The 22012-nt window shown below is 49.2% G+C and overlaps 1 protein-coding gene across 1 annotated transcript; it reads left to right on the top strand.

Moving 5' to 3' along the window:
* The first annotated feature begins 201 nt into the window (after positions 1 to 201).
* LOC146206582 (uncharacterized) lies at positions 202 to 18415 on the top strand. Its single transcript, XM_084587044.1, has 3 exons — positions 202 to 407; positions 16457 to 16775; positions 18119 to 18415. The coding sequence occupies exons 1-3, from the start codon at positions 238 to 240 to the stop codon at positions 18260 to 18262; spliced, it is 633 nt and encodes a 210-aa protein (XP_084443170.1). The 5' UTR covers positions 202 to 237; the 3' UTR covers positions 18263 to 18415.
* Positions 18416 to 22012: the final 3597 nt, after the last annotated feature.

Below are 22012 nucleotides of genomic sequence, written 5' to 3'. Positions count from 1 at the left end.
CCGCAGCGCCGGCGATCGATCGCGCGCCCATCTCAGTAGTGAGTCATTGCGCGATGGCCGTAGCTCGCAGCAGCGTGCTGGCGCCCAACAGCCGCGCGGCGGCCCCGCGGCTGCCCCCCCGACGGCCGAGCCCATGAGCAGGTAGGCCCCGGGCGCGCCCCGGCGTCCTTAGTTGAGCCGCCGTCCCTGTCCCTTAGGTCCGCGGACTGCTCTTCCGAGGCCGAAACGCGGCCGCTGATGCGGGCTTCGAGCCCCGTCGGCTGCCTCTCCGGCGTCCGGCTGCGCTCAGTATCGGAACGACGTCCCCGCTCGCAGGCCATGCTTCAGCCGGACTCCATGAACGCGGAGACCACCTCGCTGCCGGGCAGCCGCCGAAACCCACTCGATGTCTTCACCAGCATGTTCAGGTGAGCGACGTCGATGACACAAATAGACGCGCGAGACGCCGAGGGACACTCGCCACGCCTGAACACAGAACTGGCGTCCCGCGTCGTCTCACGCCTTTCTCAAACCGTCGTCCCATGCTGACGCGTGCAGTTGGCGCGTTGTCACAGTGAAGCGCGTCGCGCCAGGCTAGAACCACTTCTGGCCAGGCACGCACCGCGAGCGGCTTTCCGGTGTCCGTCGTGCTTGTGTACGCCCACGCGTGCTCGACAGTTCTGCCGCGGTGCCGCCCCCTGCGCTTGTGGACAAGGTTTGTGTTTTCGCCGTGTTCACTCTAGGCGAAAAGTCGTGGCCATACAGAAAAAAAAAAAAAAAAATGTTATGCGGTGAAACATCGACGCCTTCAGGATCACTCTGTCTCTGCACCCAGCATGCGCGCCGCACGACCAAAATGTACAATGTTCGGCCTTCATGAATGGCGCCGTAAACGGGGAAAAAGTTGGAGGCTGACGACAGGTCGTGAAATGTTTCTGATGGTTTTTTATGCCTCTGTGTTATTATTGGACGTTTTCGTGTTAGCTACATTGGCATTAAGCCTCCTGTAGTGTGTGGACATGTCCACTGTTTGCTACAAGGCGTCGCGTAGAACAGTAAAAAAAAAAAAAAAGAAAAAAACGAACGATCCCTTGGCACGATCAATGCGCTCCTTTAAAGCACACAGCACGGTGAGCGGACGGCTATGTCAACACTTTACTCTGGTCATTGGCACACAAACAAGCAATGTGGGAACACGGTTTCTTCGTTTTATTTCCCAAGTTCTGTCAAATTTCGTTGCGAGCAAGCTGGTTCGAGAAACGGTGGCATTATACGCAAGCGTAGTTTTCTTCCCGCAGCCACACAATCTGGAAACCTTGTCGGTTCCTCGGGAAACGATGTGGCTTCTCAGCTATCCTGGTTTACAGTGCTGGATGGCAGCCGTCAAATTCACGCAAAATCTGGCCGAGAACACGTCGCTGTGTAAGTGCGTAACCTAGGGCAAATGCGGAAGACAGGTGTTCCTTCTCTTCATGATCGATTTGCGCCCTTAGTGAAGCGTTAGTCACAGTTTTGCCGGACAGCAGGATTTCGAGGGTTAGACGCGGATGTGTAATATTATGGGAAGTCATTCCGCTGTTTTCTCAAGCGTCTTTGTCTCACAGAAATATATACTGCTGCAGCCAGCACTTTCTCGTTATTTATTGGCTCGCAAGGGTAGTAAAAAAAAAAAACTAAACAATAAACTGATGTCCGGTGATATTCGCGAATAGCATGGCCTATATATTGTGTAGAACAGCGCGAAAAAAACAAAAAAAAAAAAACGACAGGGACGAAGGAAGACAAGACGACGAGTGCTGCTTCGTTTTTCGTCGTTTTTTTTTTTTTTTTTCGCGCTGTTCTACACAATGGATTACCAACGTGCCCAAGCTTTTGTTTTAATGGCCTATGTACCTTTCGGTTGGCAGCTAGAAAAAAAAAATCGATCCGCACTTGTCATAGGTGCGGGCTGATGTGTGCCGTGGAGACATTTCGAGGTTCTTCAGTTTAAACAGCCAGTATAGAAAAAAAAAAAAAAGAGGATATTGTTATAATCTGCGCAACGAACTGAAAAAAATAAAATAAAGACTGCATCTGTAGAGTGAGAGCTCTATCGGATGAACGTACAGTTTGGTTGTAGAACAGCCGCGCACTCATTCGAACGGATAGGGGGTAGTGCACTACCGCACCTGATATCTTTATATTACCAAACACATGCGAAGCTGATGGCTTCTTGTCTGAGGTGACCGTATAGATTACCCCAAATGTCACGAAGGGTTTCACATAGTCGTGAAATAAAAGCATTTATTACTGTTCAAAGTCTACTCGCCGTGGCACATTTACGATGCGATCGATTACATCTGAAGCTGTTACACCGATCTCTCGATGAGCATAGAACAGTGGCAAGTTGACTGGTGTTTTTTGGTTATCATAGACGGTGAAAATTTACAGCATCTCGAAAAAATGCTGCAGCTGAATTTAGCATGTTTTGGCGAAGCTGAGAGTCGAAGCGATTGAGGGTGTTCAGTGGTGGAGAATTAGCTTAATTTTATCCCACTTAAGGCCGACCCTCATATAGAGAATTCACAGTGGAAAATGCGCGAAAGACAGCCCGGCGGCCGTTTGCCGTGGATCAAGTCGGGCTAGATATGTTACCCGAGTCGTAAGTCGTTCCCAGAAGTGGCCAAAGCGAGTTGTCAGCGCGTACCAATCACAACGCGACCACCGTATACGATCGCGGCACTTCGAAAACATCTGCCGCGGCGGCGCCTATACCGCAAGCCGTATACGCACCAACGACATGCCGGATACCTTGCGCCAGCCTCAGAAAAGCGTGCTAAAATTTGTTCTTTTAGTAAATAATAAGCCCCGAATGTTAAAAATGAGTCCTTGAAGATTGATACTGAGCTATTGGTAGATGCGACACCTGCGATATAAACAAGTTGCACTCACAACTGCCGCCTTTGCGGCATGGCTCATCCGGTTGCTTGCACGTTAGCTCCGCTACTCAATCGTCTCCGGAATTCATCATATATTGATTTTACTATTTGCTGATGGTAGTAAGGCTCTTTCACAAACGGGACATTTACTATAGCGCTGACCAAATCCAAAGGTCCGTCCGATGTACCTTCGGCTGTAAGCGCGCACGGCAGCCGCGTTTATATTTTGCTGCACCGCTCCGACAAGCGTGCAGCATCCGGTGATACAACCGTTGCGAACTTGTATACGTTCATTATGCAGCTGATGTGGGACCTTTGTCGACGTTTCGCTCAGCAACACGCTGCACAAACAGTGCTGCGAAGACGGGACAGTGCATGCTGCATGTGGCTGTTGTTGCGCCATCAGGAGTATACTCGAAAGCTGTACAAAAGCGTGCCCTATAATTATAGACACTGCCTATTCCTTGTGTTGGAGCGCGCCAGCTCGTGTGTATTACTCACTCGGGCACCGCCTGCGTTTGGCTGCGTGCATGTGCAGCACGACGATCGAAGGTACACCGGCGTTCCGCCGCGCTGCAGGGTTCTGGCGGCACGAAGTTCGTAGTGGAAGTCAGCGACATGTGGGCCGTTCTATCAAAAGCGGATTCCACCTAGACATGCTTTTCGTAAACATTGTGCGAAAATGTTTCGAATAACTTTTCTTTTTTCCTTCAATCACGCAGTCACCTTAAGCTCGTGGTGCTGCAGCAGGAATGATTTAGCTAAAATATATTCAGCCACGCAAACTTAATCGATTGAGAGACACCGAGCAGTCGGCTGCTGCTATTGTAAGAAAATAAAAGGTTAATCGAAGGGGGAAGGAAAGGTGGTAGTAACCTCGATTCTCGCAGCTTTTCCCTCCCTCCTTAAGACATCAGTTCCCTGCTCCTCCTCTTGGTCTGTGATGAAGAGCCAAGCATTAGGCACAGTGCTACAATTTTCAACGCTATATTTCGCACTGTCTCAAGTGAAAAGACGTCAGTTTCGGCGGCGTCTTTTAGACATACAGATTAAATAGATTAACTGCAGCGCGGAAAGCACGTCCGTCCACTTTTCACGCCCACCAATTATGAGCAAGCGAAACCAGCACTGCTCGCAAAATATGTCCAGCCCACCACTGTAAAGTAATGCTCTCAAGAAAGGGGATTACGCTACTGGAAAAAGGCCCCTTTGACTTTTCTCTTCAACTTCTCTGCCTGTACATGTGTGTGGAGTATATGAGTAGTGAACGGAGCTGGAATCGACAATTTGCAAAGATTTCCTCCCTACAGAAAGTCTTACGAGCCGTGCAGCAGATGCTTCACCTGGTCAGATTTTACTGCTTTTAAGAGCTCTCCCAAATTATAGAAAGCATGAGGCGGAAAGGAGTACGAGGAGTGCCAACACGCCGCCCTGCTGTCGAAACAGTGCTAACTTTGCCGCCGAAAGCACGATCCAGTTGTACATTTTTTCGTTCTTGCAACGTGTACTCCTAAGGATGCCGCTGGTGCAAATGGGGAAGTTTGATCCATTTCGAACAATGTGATGACAGGGGCCCCAAGTGGGAAGCCACGAGGAAGCATCCTTCTTCATGCCTCGCCGTAGAAATAGGAGTTTGGTCGCAGCCAGGTCGCTGTCTCCACGTTTAGTCGAGACACAGAGCAGGCATACTCTGTGCCGCTGTTTGAGCAGCTAAGCTTCGGCAGTCTCTTGATGGGCAGCGATCGCTCAACGCGCGGCAATAAAACGAGCGGCCGCAGGCTGCGGTACTGCATCATCCGTCTCTCTCGTGCGGAGATGACCTCCACGCAAGGATTTTTCTTCCCTAGAAGGGGGAGTGGCGGTACCGAATCGTCCGTGCTCGACGGAGCGCCTTTCCGTAGGTGGGGGGCGATGGATCAAGAAGCAGCGGGCGAGGAAGGCCCCGGCGATGCGGAGAGGGCAGCGGGCCATTGATTGGTTTGTCACGGCCGGCCTCAGCCCTCAGCGAAAGACGAGGCAAGGACTGGCGCGACGTCGCGCGCAGTTTCCTCTGAGCGGCAGCGCTTCAAAGCCTTTGAGCGCTTTCGGTACTACGCCCTTGGCAACCGCGCACCGTGGAACACAAGTTGGCGGCCCCGAACTCTGCTGTTTCATTTCAGTGTTTCATGCGCGCGGGTCACAGTTGAGCTGTCAGCCCTAAGGTCGCTATAGGTTAGTCCCGAGGTGAATACAGAGATTAAGAATATATATATATATATGGCTGACACGTGACAAAATCCTACCGGCGCAGTCTTGGGTTGTTTATGCATTTCTCGAGAACTGTCAGCGGCTGCTCACTGGTGTGCGCCTTCTTCATCGGGACTACGTACGAGCATGCACAAAGCCTTTAGATATGCGCAGACAGGAAGTTGTAGGGAGCTGCTGCATTGAAGTCAGCGTTGACTAAATGCGCTGCGATCGGTGAAATTGTCTCAAAGGGAGACATTGTTTTTCACTTAAACCAAATGACATCATTTGCCTTACCTGTAAGAAATGTTGACGAGACACTCCGCCACACAAATTCGCTGATACTAAACACTCAAGGCTGAGACATTCTCTATGCAGTCAGGGCTCAGGAGTAGCGCAAGCGCCCGCACAAGAAGTCACCTTTGCCAGGGAAATGGCCAGCTGCTACTCGAAAGCGGTTTGGTGTGGACGTGTGGTTGTCGACGTGAAGTTCTAAGAGTGACATCATGGCGGGAGAGCTGTCGGCACCATGCAGAGGCAAAGGTTCGCATCGCGGAAATTGTCAACTGCACGACCTGTGAGCGCTGCCCCGACATACACTATACGGGAAAACATCCGCGTCGCATAGTGCGGATATGCCAGTCACGAAGCGCACACACGTAAGTTGTGCCACCTAACTGTTGCCCCTCCTCCGTGCACCGACAAAAGGGTGCTTAGTCCGTTTAGCCATCAATGGCGTCTCACTTGTTATAGCGATTGACTAGCGCCTCACTCTGTGTAAATAATGGAACAACATTACTTGCTACGAATTGTTATGGAGACGAGTGGTTTGCTTAGAGGCCTGGATCAGAGATCTATCCATGACAAATAAGTGCAACCACTCATATTTACAGAGAGCTCGAGATGTTCATCTCACCGTTCTTTACATAATCCTGATTACGTCGAGATCATTACAATGTCAGATTTGTTTTCATCCACTTGGTTAGGAAACAGGAAGAAGAAAAAAAAAGGTTACGATTGCCATAGTATCCATGTTCTAGGAAACTGCAGTGTTTGTGCATGAATCAGGACATTTTCATGCGTGCACTTACAGGGTAGTGAACGCCAGCAACGTATAAATTAATTTATCAGCAGTCAGCACATGGTGACCTCTAAATTAAATTACCGATGGGACAGAGGTTTAGTTAGATCTTTTTCCTGACCAGTCCATAAAACAACTTCCATGCACGTGTAAGCAGATGTCCCAGCAAATGCGCAGCTACACGCAGAGAACCTTCTTTTAAAGAGAAAGCTTTACTATAGGCTATCGGCAAGGTCGCGTGTACAGAACCTGTGTACAGAACGTTCCCGCGCGTAGCCGTTGTGTCGTTCTTAGAAGAGTTAGGATCAAACGATTCATTGTGATTGATAGAGGATGATGTGAGAATGCTGCAAAAAAAGCCGTTAGGATGATTAGTTAATTATTTAGAGCGAGAGGTGTAAAAAGTAAAATCAATCAGATGTCGAAATAGCCATACGACTGTCGACGTCCAAGGGATATGTGACCTCACGCGAACCGGAAGGGGATTCGTTTCTGACTTAATGAGCCAAATAAATGCGTGATAATTATCAGAAGTGTGTGATGGGTGTCAAAAAATCAAATAAAAATATAATAAGAGCGTAAAAAAGAAAAAAAAAAACAATTCCGAGAGCACTGCAGAATCTGCACTGGAGAAATGGGTAAGCCCGAGCGTTGCTGTGTTGTCCGCGAGATGTGTCAGCGAGATTGCGCGAGTGACAGATGCTGCGCCCCTTTCCTTTCCTTTCCTGTAAACCAATTATAGAATGCTGGTGAGCATTGATGCGTTCAACGGAACGCTGGTTGTGTTCGACCAGGGGCGCGATGGGCCGTGTGCAGCAGCAACACTCAGGCTTTCGCACTTCTCCACTGCAGATTATGCAGTGCTATCGGAATTTATCACCTTCGCCGGGAGCAGCTGGGGCTAGATCGCGTTGAGAAAGCAAATGGGTTGGAACAAAACAAGCACCGATGCCTTCGCTTATTTAGACAGCCTCTGCTGACGTCCTGTGTCCGCGCTGTTTTCCCAGCATGACGTCCGGGCCACGCGTCGTGCGGTAAAGTGTCTAATAGCAGAGGTGTAAATTACAAGGATACGAATGATGTGGGATATAGTGGTATTTGCAGACACTGTCGTTGCACTTGTTTATGCCTTATCTGCTTTACCATGCAATCCTCTAATGAAGGCGCGCGCTGTACATGAATGATGCTCACGAATGATGTCGCTTTGGTGTGGGATGGTAGTGTAGCAGTGCTCTTTCGAGATCAGGAGAGCGATGGAAGAAGAGACAGGAGCCGCGTGCCGTGAGCGCTCGGACTCCGGGTTGGCGCTTAGTGATTAAGGGATAAATAAATCTTTGATTCGGGTCCACTCTACCAACAACTAGTGCTCTATAATGGCAATTGATCCACCATGGCTGCCTGCTAAGTTATATTCCAGGTGCATGAACACATTCCTATAGTACCAATTAATAGACAGCATTGGCATAGCACGATCTACGTTCCACTACCGGGATCCGCTATACACTGGGTCACAGCTGCACACGTATTCCGCACTGAGCAGCGGTGCATGGCTCCTGACGGTGCGCGCTATTCTAAATCACACTAATTATTTCCAGCCTATAATCTGAACTATGAGCTTGTACTGAGACTGCACGTATGTCAGCTCTTCTCTATTGTGCTGCTGCTTCTTCATCGTCAATCCACTATTTGTTTTAAACTTTAACGTCTTAATAAATGTGTGCTCTCTCTAAACGCATAAGCATCGTCGCCGCTGCTGACGTACACGGCCTTTCTTTTTACTTGCCTATCTCTGAGCGCCCGTCTGTCACAGGCATCCGTAGTCGCATGCAGAGAGATAGAATTGTGCAGAAAGTGGTGCATAAAAATAATTGGTGGGCTGCTAAATCTCTGCCTTTCAAAGCATGACGCGAGAGTATTAATGCACGCGTCTGCCGAATCACGTTGCGGACCCACGATCGCGTGGTCTCTCTGCCTCCATTATCTCACACGCGCTAATTTACCATACAGTCGTAATCTACCGCATTGCATGAAAGACCGCCCAACGTAGACATATAAATCTCCGGTTAAACCAAGCTGCCCGGACATGCCTGCGTTGTCTATAACTAGGTATTCAAGATATGAAGAAGAACTGAACAAGGGTCAATGGGGTACGCCTCAGTTCGCTCATCTGCGAACTGAGGCGTACTCCATTTACCCTTGTTCAGTTCTTCTTCATACCGTGCAAACCATCTTCTTCCTTTCGTTCTATCGGTATTCAAGACTATACAGGAGCGTTCGATTCGTCTCTAGGAGCTTCCCGAGTTGGCAGCTCCTACCATACTCGGCCATGTCATGTCTAGTGACTTCACACAACCCACAGACCAAGCATTCTCGGGGACATGTCACCCGCCAGATACATTCCCGCGTAATTTTTCGCTCGCAGCGCCGACGCCGAATTTCCTGGAGAATCTCGGAGGGAGTTCACAAGATCTCTCCGATTAGGCTGTATCGTGGGGGTCCTAGATTTCTACATGCCACGCACGGAAAACTGTCTTTGATTTCCGTTCGAGGAGGGTTTTTGAGCAGCTGCATTGCGGCAAAGTACGGGCCTTCACATTTGTCTGTTCGGCTGTAATGTTGCTTATAAGTCTCTGACAGTCCTGTGTGAGTATACATATCTTTGTTAGAACGAGAGAAAGAAGATGGCTACACAGTATGGAAGAGGCAATGAACAGGGGTAGAGGGGAAGCCTCAGTTCGCAAGTCGAGCCAACGTTTCTACAAGTGGACTTGTCTTCGTCTGGACAGTGCGATCACCACTGGCAGGGGTATCTATACTTATCACTTCCTACTTTGGTTGGCCTTTCCTTCAGGACGTCAAAGGTGCGGTTAACCCGAAAGCTTTTGAAAACTGTTCCCCGGCAGATGTATTCTTTATCAGGGCCCTTTGGAATGCCTGTCCCCTTTCAAGAAAAGTGTGTCAGGATCGAACCCGCCTTAGGTGCTGACTCATCATTCACCCCGCTTTGTAGTCTTTCCTTCTGCTGCCGCTTTTTTTGTTTTTCAGGCCACGGGATCACCGGTTCCAGGCTGAGAAATGCATACCGAAGGGATATTTTGTCACTCCTTCAACTACTCTTTCCCCCCTCTTTCCTCCCCCCTGCCTAGCTTTTCTTCGAAAAAAAAAAAAAGAGGAGTATTTAAACCACTGCCAGTGATGATCGCGCTGCCCAGACGAAGACAGGCCCACTTGTCGAAACGTACTGGCTCGGCTTGCGAACTGAGGACCTCTACCCTTGTCCAGTGCTCTTTTATGCATATCTTAGCCTGACAGCGCGGCGCAGCGTTTTGCGCCGCTCGATTTACAAAGCTCCCCGTTTAACAATGCGGCCATTACGCACACCATCCAACCTGATTTCAACCCGCTAAATGTACCCGGCCATTCCTCTTCCAAACTGCGTCCTTCCCGCAGCCATGCGAAGATAGCGCGGAGGCGTCTTGGTTCGATTCACGCCGTACATTTAGGCAAATAAAACGGAGCACACCGTTCCACAGGTTCATTTTCCCCATTCATTTTACGCGAGAGTAGATTTGAAACCGCGGAAACGACAGTACAGAGACAACACGGGGTGGTGTTTCCTTCGTCCTGTCGATGTTCCACCAACTGGCCTATAGAGCCAGGCTCTTTGAAGAGTAAATTTTACTGAGCGCCTTAAGACGGACATAGTTTTTAGTGCCCACGTGTTTTGTATTAAGCACGCACGCTCATATTCGGCACCAAGCCGCTAACGTATGTTTTCAAGCAAAGCAAAAGGGAGGCGTTGTGAGGTGTTTTATCGGTTTCTGTTTAACTCAAAACAAGATAGTTCATACGAAGACGGCACGATATAGGCTGCGTAGTAACGTCGATTTTTCTTTTTGCTTTACGTAATGGTGTGCAAGTGTTTTTGGACGTGGGCTGGGTGGGAGCTCGCATGTCGACACGTGGATGTCGACAGACATGGCTGCCAATTTACCAAACCTGGGACAGACAGCGAAATTGTAGTCAGCGTATCAAGATTTCACATTTTCTTCGCACAGAGTATCGGGGTGGTATTTCGTAACGACGCTTCGTTATTTTGATTCTATCATTGATGCTGCCTCTCGTGACGTCAGTGGGGCTGAGTGAGTCTGAACTTTGTTAGTGATCAGCCGTCGACTCTGGAGCTTAATGCTCTGCCGCAGGCTTGGCTCTGCCCTGGTGTCGCTCATTCAGCCCAAACCTCAGCGCAACCGAAAAAAATTGTGGGGGTTTAAGCATGACTTGAACCTAGTGATAGAGCGAAAGTTGTGAGTGTTGTAGCGATAGCCTCTTTAAACCGCTTTTAAATCCGTCGTTTTTTTTTTTTTCATAATTTTTTATTTAAATTAGGTTTTGGGGGAAGGAAGGAGTCTTATACATCTGAGTGGATGCCACAAAATTGTGGACACCTACGCTTAAACAGGTCAAGGTCATGCTTTTATTTTTTTTCTTGTATATTGTGCATTGGCTTATAAAAAAGGCAAGGCGCAGTATCTGCAAGACTTGAGAGAAGGAAGATTGAAGTGGAAGCGGAGAGAGCACTCAAGTAACCCCGTATCTCCACAAGGCTTCCCATGACTTTAAGAATATACGCAGTGGTTACAAGGTTGGCGTAGTTTTTTTCTGCACCATGGAAGCTATTAAAAATTTGCCCGATTATAGCAAGAAGGCGGCGCCGTGCAAAATTAAGCATGTTACCAATTTCCATAGATGTGTTACCAAACTCATCTACAGCATTATTTAAACTTGCAAAAAAGTGTACGCCGACCAAACTGGCCGCTATTTCAGTGAAATGGCTCTCGAACACTTCAAACAAGTTAATTACGGAATAAGTGGGCATCTTGCCGTCCACTGCCGGAAATGCAAGGGTAAACTCATGCTTGGAAGACACAGTTTATTGGCCGTGCAAAGGACAGACTTGAGCGCAAAATAATAAAACCTTTTCAGATAAAAAAGGTTGATGACAACTGCGTCAGCACGCCGTCGTTATCTTTGCAAGAGAATGAACTGGCCTTTTTGGACAACTGCTATTAAACTTTACGTCACGAACACTGAAGGTATTTAAGCATTAAACATTTTCAAATAAAACTCAGTTCCTTTCCTGTCTTGTTTGTTCCTTGTGCTTGTGTCGTCGTCTCTTTTGTGGTGCGAATTTTTCACCGTGTCTTTAAAAGCAGCTGGCTGAAATGTTTACACAAAGCTACCGCTACGAAAAAAAAAAAGAAATAAAAAAAAAAAAAAAAACCTTCTATGTGACAGAAACTTTGCGAGGAGAACAAGATGCACCTTTCTCAGGAATGCTTCCGTGGTGGGTCATAGCGTGCGCGCTGGCAGGGAGATATGCGCCACCAGCTGATCACGTGATTACTTTCTGTTAATGTTGGTAAATAAAGCTGTGCAAATGGTACCTTCGCGCGAACTTTGCAGCCAGCTGTTTTTCAGGACGGTCTATAACTTCTGAATGAGCACCTTGTTCCTGACTCGAACATTATAAAATGTTGTTGAATTAATATTTTCTAATTAATTTACTTATTAGAGACGGAAAAATATACGCCATACTATAGTCTACGCGATCTCAACGCCCTCGGTCGACTGTACATGCGGCTACACGAATGATTGCGCGATGGAAATGTCCATCGTGAAAAGATGTGCAATGTAGTATAGTTGACTCGACCCGCTCTTGAAGAAAGGTGAAGCAGCGACTGCGGCTAAGAAAACTGAAATAGTATGCGAATCGATGCCACATAAGGACCGCAAGCTCTCGTCCATAACGTAGCTACAATGGCAAATTTTGCCTCCTATTCTAGAAATCATATAAAGGGCACATTTTTTACGGAAAGTTTCGATTCAATTCATGTGTTGTTCAACTGTAGACAGCTCTCCACGCCAAGAATGGGCCCTCGTCCTTGACCACAGCCAGACGCAAAGTAGGAAAGTGAACTATGCGTGTGATATAATACCACTAAAAAGAAAAGGCAACCCCAATGCGTGCAACGGATTTTGCCCTATTTAAGCCCGCAGTTTGTATGGCACTCCTACTGGCCTCTTCTCGGGCAGTCAGCACACCCTTTGAGGCTATTCCAAACGCCCGCCATGCAGGTCTAGACGATTTCAGACATGTCTTTTGCGTGACGCTTGGTTTCAGATTCCCTATACGTTTCTGGCAGCTGAGAAGCTCTGCGTGCTGTGCCAAGCCCCTGTAAGCTGAGTCGGAAAATGAAACCAAGAATGGACGAAGCCCACTTTAATGAGTGCGCTCATTAAAGTGTGGGTCTGATTACAAAGATGCGTCGGTGCTCTTCTTACAGGCTGGCGATCATCCTCGAAATTAATAACGTGAGAAAGCGCCCTTGGTAACTTCTTTTTTTTTTTTAGCTTACAGTGGGCCGCAGCAGATGCACTTGGCAGGCTTCCACCATCTCCGTAATTCAGGCACGCCCGGCGTTAGCCTTGCCACTCGACTTGTCACGGAAATCTTGAGGCATCCTCCTTCCGCGCACCTGTAATGACGATGTTGCAAGCAAACCAGCACACCTGTTCAGGGTCGGTTGCATTTCAATCTCATCCTACATGCCCGCCGACTGGCCGATATATACCCCTGTTACACGGGCAGTTTCAACCGCCGTTAAGTTGAACGGCAGTTCACCTTCAGCAGTTACACGGCACTGCATTCGCCAACTACCTCAGTTCAATCTATGGATCACGTGACCCCGCCACGTGTAAGCAAGTTAGGATTACAAAAAGGGGCTTTTTTATTATTGCTAAGCTTAGATGCATTTTTACAGCATTACATTACTGATCTACAATATCTGCAAAAGTTTTCAGTTCCGAGTACGCCACACTGAACACCACACAGAGCCAATTGAGACTGCGTCTATTAGCGGCACCTCTGGCTTCACCGCTTAGTCGTCGTTCTTCAGGGCCGCTACGCGGATTTGAGCGCGTACACTCATAGATTAGTAAAAGTTGAATGTTCGGCTTTGTGCACTAGCCAGGACAACAACCATTCGTGTGATTTGAAGGCACATATGACGGTTGGAAATGCCGCTGTCTCGGCCGAGACGATGGGGCCGCTTGCAGCCACCTTGCCAGTTGACCGGTTCATCTGCGACCCTCCACGTCAGCTGAACCGTCTACGAGCTCTGAACTGAAGTGGTAGAGACGTGAAAGACTGAAAAAAAAAATGACAACTGAAATCATGGGGAAAACGAGACAGTTTTTTTTTTCTTCCAACAGAGCAAAAAGTAAAAAATAAGAGGACATTGAAAATGTCCTAATGTGATTTCTAGGTTTTAATCAGCACTAAAGACATCGCTTATGCTTTCCTTTATGTCAGTGGCCGTAGGCTACTTTCTTACGTATTGGTAACACTGGTATGTAGTAATTGGCACTGGAAACGCTTTTTTCGTGAACGAATCAAGTTGGTAAGGTAGTAATTCGGCGGAATTGCAATTAAAACGGAATAGCGTGATCCGCCCATTTGCTAGTTGGTGGACAAGTGAGAAGCACGACGAAGCTTTGCTTTTCTAGCCACGTCTGCGCGTGGAGAGAGGGAGACCTCTGTTTCATTTGCAAAGGAAACAGGTAACAGAAGTGAAGGGGTGTCTCCATACTCCGTCGTACAATATAAGCGACCACCATTGTGCAGGAGTAGTCAAATCAGGTGCCGTGTTCACATGGTCGCTCTCTCGTAACAGCGGCTGGCCAATCCCATCAGTCAACAGCACAGAGATCAGCGATCCAATCAATTTTGAGCCATCCTCGCGTAAGACCGGCCAAGCAACTCTAAGCCCAGTTCGGCAGCTGTAGCTTCCAGCACGCAGCGATCTTTTAGTAGGACACAGGTCGTGACACCTCGTACACTACATACGGAAAAGATATATATAAAGGGGCTCTGGCGGGCGGAAGTGCGTCAGGATCCATTGAAGAAAGCACGCCTTCGATTGATATCGAACCAGAAAAGGAGGCCTTGCATTGTCGCTTGATCGTATGTCGATAAGCCTCTCCCTGTCTAAACATAAATCTATTGCGTCTTTCGGGCTCTCGCAGTCACTCGACAGGCGAGCCCACGCATACGCATATGGTATTGATCCGTACGCATATGGTATTGATCCGTTGAAATTTATCAATGCCCCTTAACGAGTAGCGTTGCTTGGACGTTGACCTATTGCACAAGCGTGCGTAAATTTTTCACGAGGGCCGCTAGATGTCAAGGACGGAACTTGCACTGGTTTCCACGGGAAAACATCTTAGAAAAGTCCGGCTGACGAAGTGCGGGGAATTGGAGATTTGTAAATATGGCGCCACATTCTTTGAGCCATATGCAATGCTATGACAGCGCGTGCACCACTGCATCATTTCTTGCTTTGTCCGACATTCGTATTCCTTCGATGAATCTTCGGAAAGCGAAATGCAGCGTAATGTACCAGGATGGCTCTTTCGGAGCAGTTTGTGCATGGCAGGTACGATTAACGTCACTATGAAGGTGATGACCGCGCACTGAACAAAACTGACTTTTTTTTTTCTTTCTCCGAAAGCGTCCAGCTGTTTTTATGCATTTTCTTCGTCCTACTTTCAAAATGCAGTAGAGCAGTTTATCCGACGTCAGCCTGAAAGTGATCACACCTTCGTTCATACTGATGCCAACTTGCACGTTCACGCTTTTTTTTTTTTTCTGGTCATTGCTGATCTTCATAAATCGTTGCTAGCTATTCCAGAGCACTCACGCTCGATCTCACCAGTCATGCAGCGTTTATACACAAGAAAGCTGTCGCAAATGTTTTCGAATAACGTTAAGGATGCTAGCTATATTCCGTGATCACTGCTCATATATTAAATTATAGCCCTTATATGAACTCGAAGCGCTCACCGATTGGATGGATCAGTAGAAACGATTGCGATGAAAGCTTTATGATCGCATGCCAGTGCAGTACCGCACTCGAACACAATTTGCGTCTGTGCCGTGGCTCGGAAATTTAAATCTCGCCGCAGTGTCGTAAACAATCTGTTCATTGAAAAATCACCTCTTGAAACATTTATGTTCTCACCTTTAGGGGCAAACTGATTTAAAATACTTGTTAGATTCGTTGGCTAGATGTACGGCATCTGTAACTTGAGTATCATTATCAAATAAATTTCGCTTGACCTTGTCTCTTTTATAAATCGTCAAAACTTTCTCCTCTGCGCTTTCAGAAAGTCACCGAGGGTGAACGAAAAAAAGTTGCATTTAGCTTGCTTCTGAGGTCATCTCCTAATGTTTTAATGACTGACAACGGATAACATGACATTCTTCGGAGTTATTTTAGTTCCTGTTTCACGAGTATGAATAATCTCTAGTTACCCATGGATTACACCTTTGCCTTCTGAGTTAGTTCGCAACAAACCGTTCCTAACAGTCACGTTATAAACTTGGACCACAAGATGTTTGTCGCCGTGTTTCTCCAGTCCTTTGTATCGTGCTTTTAAATAATCAAGAATGCTTGCATCATTGGCTCTATTGAAATATTTGAGGATAACAGGTGGATTTACGCTTTCAGTGCTATATCTTGGAGTGCGAATGTTGTCGATATTGCTTTCTAGTCAGGCACAACACTCGTAACGTCAAATGTGCACAGAAGTATGAATGCAGGTTCTTGTAATCTTTTCCATCTGAATTTGCCGACACATTTGCAGCATAGTCCTCCTCTGGTTGCAAATGCATTTAACGTACTAGACAAAATAGAGATGTAAAAGAAGTAGAAGTTTAGTGTTCATGTACGCCGAGATGCGCTGTCTTCTCTCAATTTTAGAGGAGGCCGGAAGTCATGAGCAAAACGAAAGTAGTGCACACTTGAATCTCATTTCGAGAAAGCTGCTAGAAATGGAGGGCATCGTCACGTTTATAGTCTATAGGGCGAGCGGCGTTGGGTCCACCACACGTGCGCCTGGGATTGTAATGTCGTAACCCACCGTACGCCTCTGCTGCGGTACCACGCGCAGGAAAAGCTTACTCTCTTGCTCCCAGGCGACCGCTAGCTCCGAAACTCGAAAGAGAGAACATAGTTGCATATCTCTTCAACTCCTCCTTGTACACTTGTTTCATGTTTGGTATCGATTATTTCGCGCTTTTATTGCTTAGAATCAGCACTATTCTAAGTGTCTCCAAAACCGAGTCTTGTACGTGCACAGTGGCCTTTGTCGAGTGGATATCGCGTGACGGCTGTACCGTGCGCAGGCGGCGCTCGCTGCGTCCGGCGGGCGGACCCAGCATGACGCAGTCGTCGGACCGCATCTGGGACCTGCTGTCCACGTCTCCCGTGCGCGTGCGCAACCTGGAGCAGGACATGGAGGCGTTGCGCCAGTCGCGCCATGACAACCCGTACCTGCAGCAGCAGATGGAGCGCTTCTCGCTCCAGGACGAGCCGGCCGACGAGCGCCAGCTGCTCTTCCCGCCGGACGACTTCCGCGACCTACACAAGCACCTGATTCGCAGCCCGCCACCTCAGTTCCCGCAGGATGTGGCACATTTCGTCTTTCCCGGATCACCACCATCTGTAAGAACATTCTTCTGTGGCGTTTTTGTTTATGGACTTTGAAACAACCACCTGGAATGGCTTTCGCTGCGTTGGGACGGTTGTCCGTGTCTAGTGACATCGCGGTGTGACACACTTCCCCTAGATTCAAGTCAAGGCCGAGACTGACGCCGCAAGCTTCATGGGTCGTCATTGTCCTGAGAACTGTACACAGCACTAAGACCCAACTTCCGCATTTCGCCGATGTTTGCCCCATGAGTATGCAGTGGATTGTAGTCGGCAGGTCACGTATGGCATTGATTGGTCAGCAGGCTGTGCGGCGTCACAAGACCACATGTCATGGCCGACTTGGGCAGCACTTTTGAGATGAGTATCAAACCCACTAGGACCCCAATTCAGACGCGATACTCCCAAGCCACGCAGGCACACACGTATGGCTAGATTGATGTGTCTGGTGGTCTTCAAAATGGCGCAGTAGATTACGACTATGCGCTAATGAATATGTGCGACCAGAAACCGCAACCGAAGTGCTAGGTCACCTAATTCACATTCGGCCTGCCCACGCTTATAATCTGCCGTCGTTTCTAGTTCAATAACCATACTGGCAGAGTCTCCGGGTTTCTTATGTGAGGTTCCGTCGCCTCTTGTACGTCAAACATAATTGTAGTATGCGTATAGTAAACTTCTATTGAATGTTGCTACTGCTTAGCACATCTAGACTCTTGTCTCTCTCTCTTTTTTTTTCTTTTTGCGACGAGCGCAACTAGTGTGTTTGAATGAGCCGATACTATGCCGAGCTGCCTCGTACACCAGCAGCTCTGCATCATCGGCCTACTTTTGGACCTGCGTACAAAGTGTCGTCCCACGCATGCAAGGGGAGCAAAGCTTTGGGAATGGCCGGTACATAATGCGCACAGACTTTTTGCTTCACAATGTCCCATTTTCCTTTCCTTCAGCTAAAGAAATCAAACTGAGCCCTTATGACCAGAGTAGAGGCAAGATGTCCCTGGCGGGGGTCGCATCGATAAGCCTTTAGACTGATGGCTTGTTTAGAACGTGGCAGAGAATTTAGAATTGAGTACGACGACGTCAACTACTTAGTAGCAGTAGGAATTACATACAAATTTGTGCTCGGGTTCCCTCAATGCCTGACGCTTACGCCACTTCGAGTTAACGCCAGAATTACTTCTATCGGACCCATTCATACTAGCTTCTGTCGTGGCGACAAAGGCTGCCGTGTCAGTTACAGTGCCACCAATAAAGGCTTTGGCACCTGAGAGCCTTGCCTAAGTTGCGAAGCAACTTGTCGCGGGCCCTCCTCTTTCGAATGCTGTCCCGAGACGTGTGTGCTTTTGGCGTCGCAGGAGGACGAGACCATGACGGAGCCTGAAATGGTGGGCCGCTCGTACGCCGAGCCCACCCATGAGATGCCCCAGGAGACGCGCGACCAAAAGGCCTACCCGGACGACGTGCACCGGGGCCCACCGGCGGCGGCCACCACGCGATGAAGAAGGGCCGCGCCGCCCCGTCGAGCCCCGGCCGGCCGGCCGCCCGTCGCTCAAGCGGCCGCCGGCCAGCCGAGCGCGCGCGGACACTCAGGGCTCGCCGACATTCCTGCCGCGCCACTTCCACGCGCCGCCGGTTCCACTCTCTGAGGAGGACTGAACTCTCGCGCCGGACGCCCCGGTCGCCAAATTCATTCGGTTATTTTTTTTTTTTTTTTTTAGAAGCCGCTCACAGGCGCAGTGCTTCCGGGATGGGGCGATAGGGACGTACGTGAGCGTTTGGAAGATCGCAGACACCGCGCCCAGAAGGCAGAAGAGTGCCGTACTCGGCCTCTGCAGTTGACAGGCTTGAAGCGAAGCCGCAAAGGCTGCGCGTAGGTTGCGCGGCTTCCCCAGCGGGCGAAAGCTTAGAGCGGACCAGAGTGTTGCGTTTGTTGTTGTCGCGTGGTGCGTGAAAGTTGCCAACTTCTCGACCCCTGCTGACTTGAGTCGCTTTCTCCGCGGGGGGAAATCGTGCCATAGTTGTCCCGAGCCATTGGCAACAGGTTGTCTTGCGTGCTTGAATCGAGTGGCCTTAGGGGCTCTGCTGTGAGCGGCTGGTGCTAGCCTGCCAGAGATGGTTCCAGATCGCTTGGGCGTCCGGCGCTGAGGGCCAGACAGAGTGGTCGCCTTGCAATACATGTACAGTTCGCGGTAGCGCCGAGAAACGAAATTCTAGAGGCGTTGAACGGAAGTATACAGAAAATGCCAACCGCTATTTCGGTTATGCTCATTGAATGCGCAGCACGTGATGGCGACGCGCCACCAACTGTTATTCGCATGCTTGTTGTTTCCTTCCGTTTCTAGGTGCGAAACAGCGAGTCTCTATCGCTCGTTCAACAGCTCCCGCGCGAAGAACGGTCGGCCAATTGGGGTTGGAATCACTGGAGATGCGCTTCGTAGTACCGTCGTCGCGTTCTTGACGATGGCAAGCCAAGTGCACGTATAGTGTCGTTAACACGCACTCGCTAGGCCAGCCAATACTGCGCGAACTAAACGCCGAAATTAAAAAAAAAAAGATACTGTCCTGAGAAGAATTCGGGAGTTTTGCTCCACTTCTAATCCGATGCGTCAGTGAACGCTATCCGCTTGCTCTAGCTTGCGCTGTCCCAGCGTAGTCGAATTGATCCGTGCGTTCACAAAGCGCTGGGAAAGATCCCAGAGGAAGGAAACAACTCCCAGAAACGTGAAAGCGTAGCTGGCTTTCGCAACTACCAAGACGCTGCAGATGTCATAGGTTACCGTACTTCGCGAGGTGATTGCGATACTCCGAAAGCGCACTTGGACGGTTCCGCTAACTGTAGCTTAACAGCCGCCAGGAGATGGCGATACGACTCAAATGTCGCTTCTCAGTGTGACGCTGTTTGCAGATCGCGTATGCAAGCCAGGAAGGAGTGAGTTTCAGATGAGCGGTTTCCAGGGTATACCGAAAAGTGGGAGGATGGAGAACAACGGTAACTGAGTGGAAATGAAAGATGATAGTGGCGTCTCCGGCGGAGCGAAAATTTGGCTTCTGGCATAGACGCCATGCGCCTTGCTTATTGGTATTTACAGGTGCAGGGTGACGCTTACCGAGCCGGTTCAGTGTGGCGAAGCGTGGCTTCGCAAGGACAAGGGTACAAATAACGCGGGTGGCGCGCTTCTTTTCCCCCACAAACCGCACGTTAGAGCCCAAAGGTGAAGGTCGACCGCAGCGGCACTCGTCGTGAGGAGTCTTCCGCGCCGCTTGTCCCCAATACAAAGTCGCTCATATAGGGTGCGCGAGATCGGGGTGCCTCTCCTGAAAAGTTCAACACCCTCGTCTCTATTCTTTGTGTGTGTGTCCCTAGTCATGTGCCAAAGGAATGCCTCGCTGGTGCCGGACCGCATTGCTAAGGGTGTGCTCGGTTTCGCGGGATCGTGCCTCGGTGCCAGCATGCGCTCGCGTGACCCAGCCAGTGCGCCGCTCTCCTGCTCGGAGAGACCCCACACGCGGCCGGCTGGCGATTGCTTGCGTTTAATTCCGCTGCCTGTAGGGAGTTCTCAAGACGACGTGTAGTAAAGTCTCGAAAAGAGAAAAGATTGTGTTTTCGGGTGAAAAGGGGTGCAGGCTCGTCACCGAAGGCCAGACTCCGTCATCGGAGCCCTGTGTACATATATAGAGATCGACGTGGTATCGCCTCGCCGGCCCCCGCCAAGGTTCTTCGTCGAATAAAAGAGAGTTTGTTACCTACACGCAGAGTCCACGCGTCTCTTTATTTTTTCTCCCGGCGGCTTGTCACCGTGTATTGCGACACGGAAATTGGACGAGCCCCGGTGAAGTGTAGTGGGGAGCGGAGCGATCCTTTCGTCTTTCGAGCACGCCGCGCTGGGGATTCGCAGATAGTCTGGTTTTGCCGTCCGTTTCGCTTCGTCTCTCTGCCGCTGTGGGATAATTTATTGCGAAAACCCGAGCCGGCACTCGGAGAATGTGCGCTCATGCTGCTGCTATATCCGCTGCTGCCTTTACACTAATGCCGGCTCCATTTTTTGACGTTTCCCTCTCTCGAGGTGGTATTCTCTTTCAATTCAACACATTCCGATCTCTAATTTTCTTCGGCCCCGTCTCGTTCAGCTTTAACGCCCATCTTCTTGGTTTTTAATTCGTGTTTTCTTTTCTTTTTTATGAAGCGGTATATGTCTCTCGGATTCTTGCAGATTCACAGTGTTCATGCACAGTTGGCTTTTGAATTGTTTCTCTCTCATGCCCACGAAAAAGGCAGCAATTCCGCACGAGCCGATCGTGGCCCGCTCTGCGGGACGAGACAATTTGATTTCGAGTGCGCTCAAGGGAGAGAGTGCGCCTTCTGGAAGACGCGTCAGCTGAAACGAAGTGCAAATCGGCGCCTAGGCTCGTCGTCCTCAGCGGAGGGCGTTCGGTGATGCGACTATTGCTCGCTACGAAGCCTGCGGTTTTACAGGAAGCCTAAATGTTTATTCAGTTAGTCCTTCCACGCATGATCTGTTCAAGCCTACGGTACTCTTGCTTTGCGAAACATGACCCAGCTTCGTTCTGAGCGCGATTACGGCACGCTCGATTTACCTCGGGTTGATCGTAAGGAAAAGCCAAAAGTCGCCGAAGACCGCACCAGGGCATGTGCAAGCTGCTGAAGGTGAAGTAGAGTTCATATTACAGCCCACGAGAGTTCGCCAAATGGAGCTTCAAATTCATCGATACTTCAAAGAAAATAACAGCAGCTGTCTACAGAAGTGCTGGCGTTTTTTATTTGCTAGGCTTCTCAGAAAGTCCTGTTATGTGCTTACCGACACATAGGAAACTACTAAAAGAAACTTCACACGTGACCCGCCTGACGAACGGTGCCGGTCATTTCACCCACACCGCAAAACGCAGTTCAAGAAACGGCTGGGGATACCAGCTGCTATAAAAATAACTCGAGTGAACTAGATTATTGTTTGTTACTCGTCAAATGTTTCCTCCGTGCACCCCCCCCCCCCCCCCCCCCATTGTATTGTTCATTCGAATCCCATGAGACAAAGAATGGAGCGAGAAGGAAGAGCGCAGATTTTTCTTTAGGACAGCGCAATGAAAAGTGTTCGAGCTGACATTGCAGATGACAGGTTATGGTGACAACACGAAACGAGCATACATTTTGCGCATGTTTCGTGCATCTCGAGCGAGTCGCGACTGAGAATCTCTTTTCAGTCAGTCAAGCTCTTGGCGAAATGGTAAGTATG

Source organism: Amblyomma maculatum, chromosome 1 (assembly GCF_055883805.1).
Source record: "Amblyomma maculatum isolate TAMU_Amacu chromosome 1, ASM5588380v1, whole genome shotgun sequence".
NCBI lineage: Eukaryota > Metazoa > Arthropoda > Arachnida > Ixodida > Ixodidae > Amblyomma > Amblyomma maculatum.
This window is presented reverse-complemented; position numbering and strand designations above follow the sequence as displayed.

Excerpts from the sequence above, each read along its gene's own strand:
- LOC146206582 (XM_084587044.1), top strand. The coding sequence starts at position 238 with ATGCGGGCTTCGAGCCCCGTCGGCTGCCTCTCCGGCGTCCGGCTGCGC. Across the intron at positions 408-16,456 it reads GTCTTCACCAGCATGTTCAG|GCGGCGCTCGCTGCGTCCGG; the intron begins GTGAGCGACGTC and ends TACCGTGCGCAG. Across the intron at positions 16,776-18,118 it reads TTCCCGGATCACCACCATCT|GAGGACGAGACCATGACGGA; the intron begins GTAAGAACATTC and ends TTGGCGTCGCAG.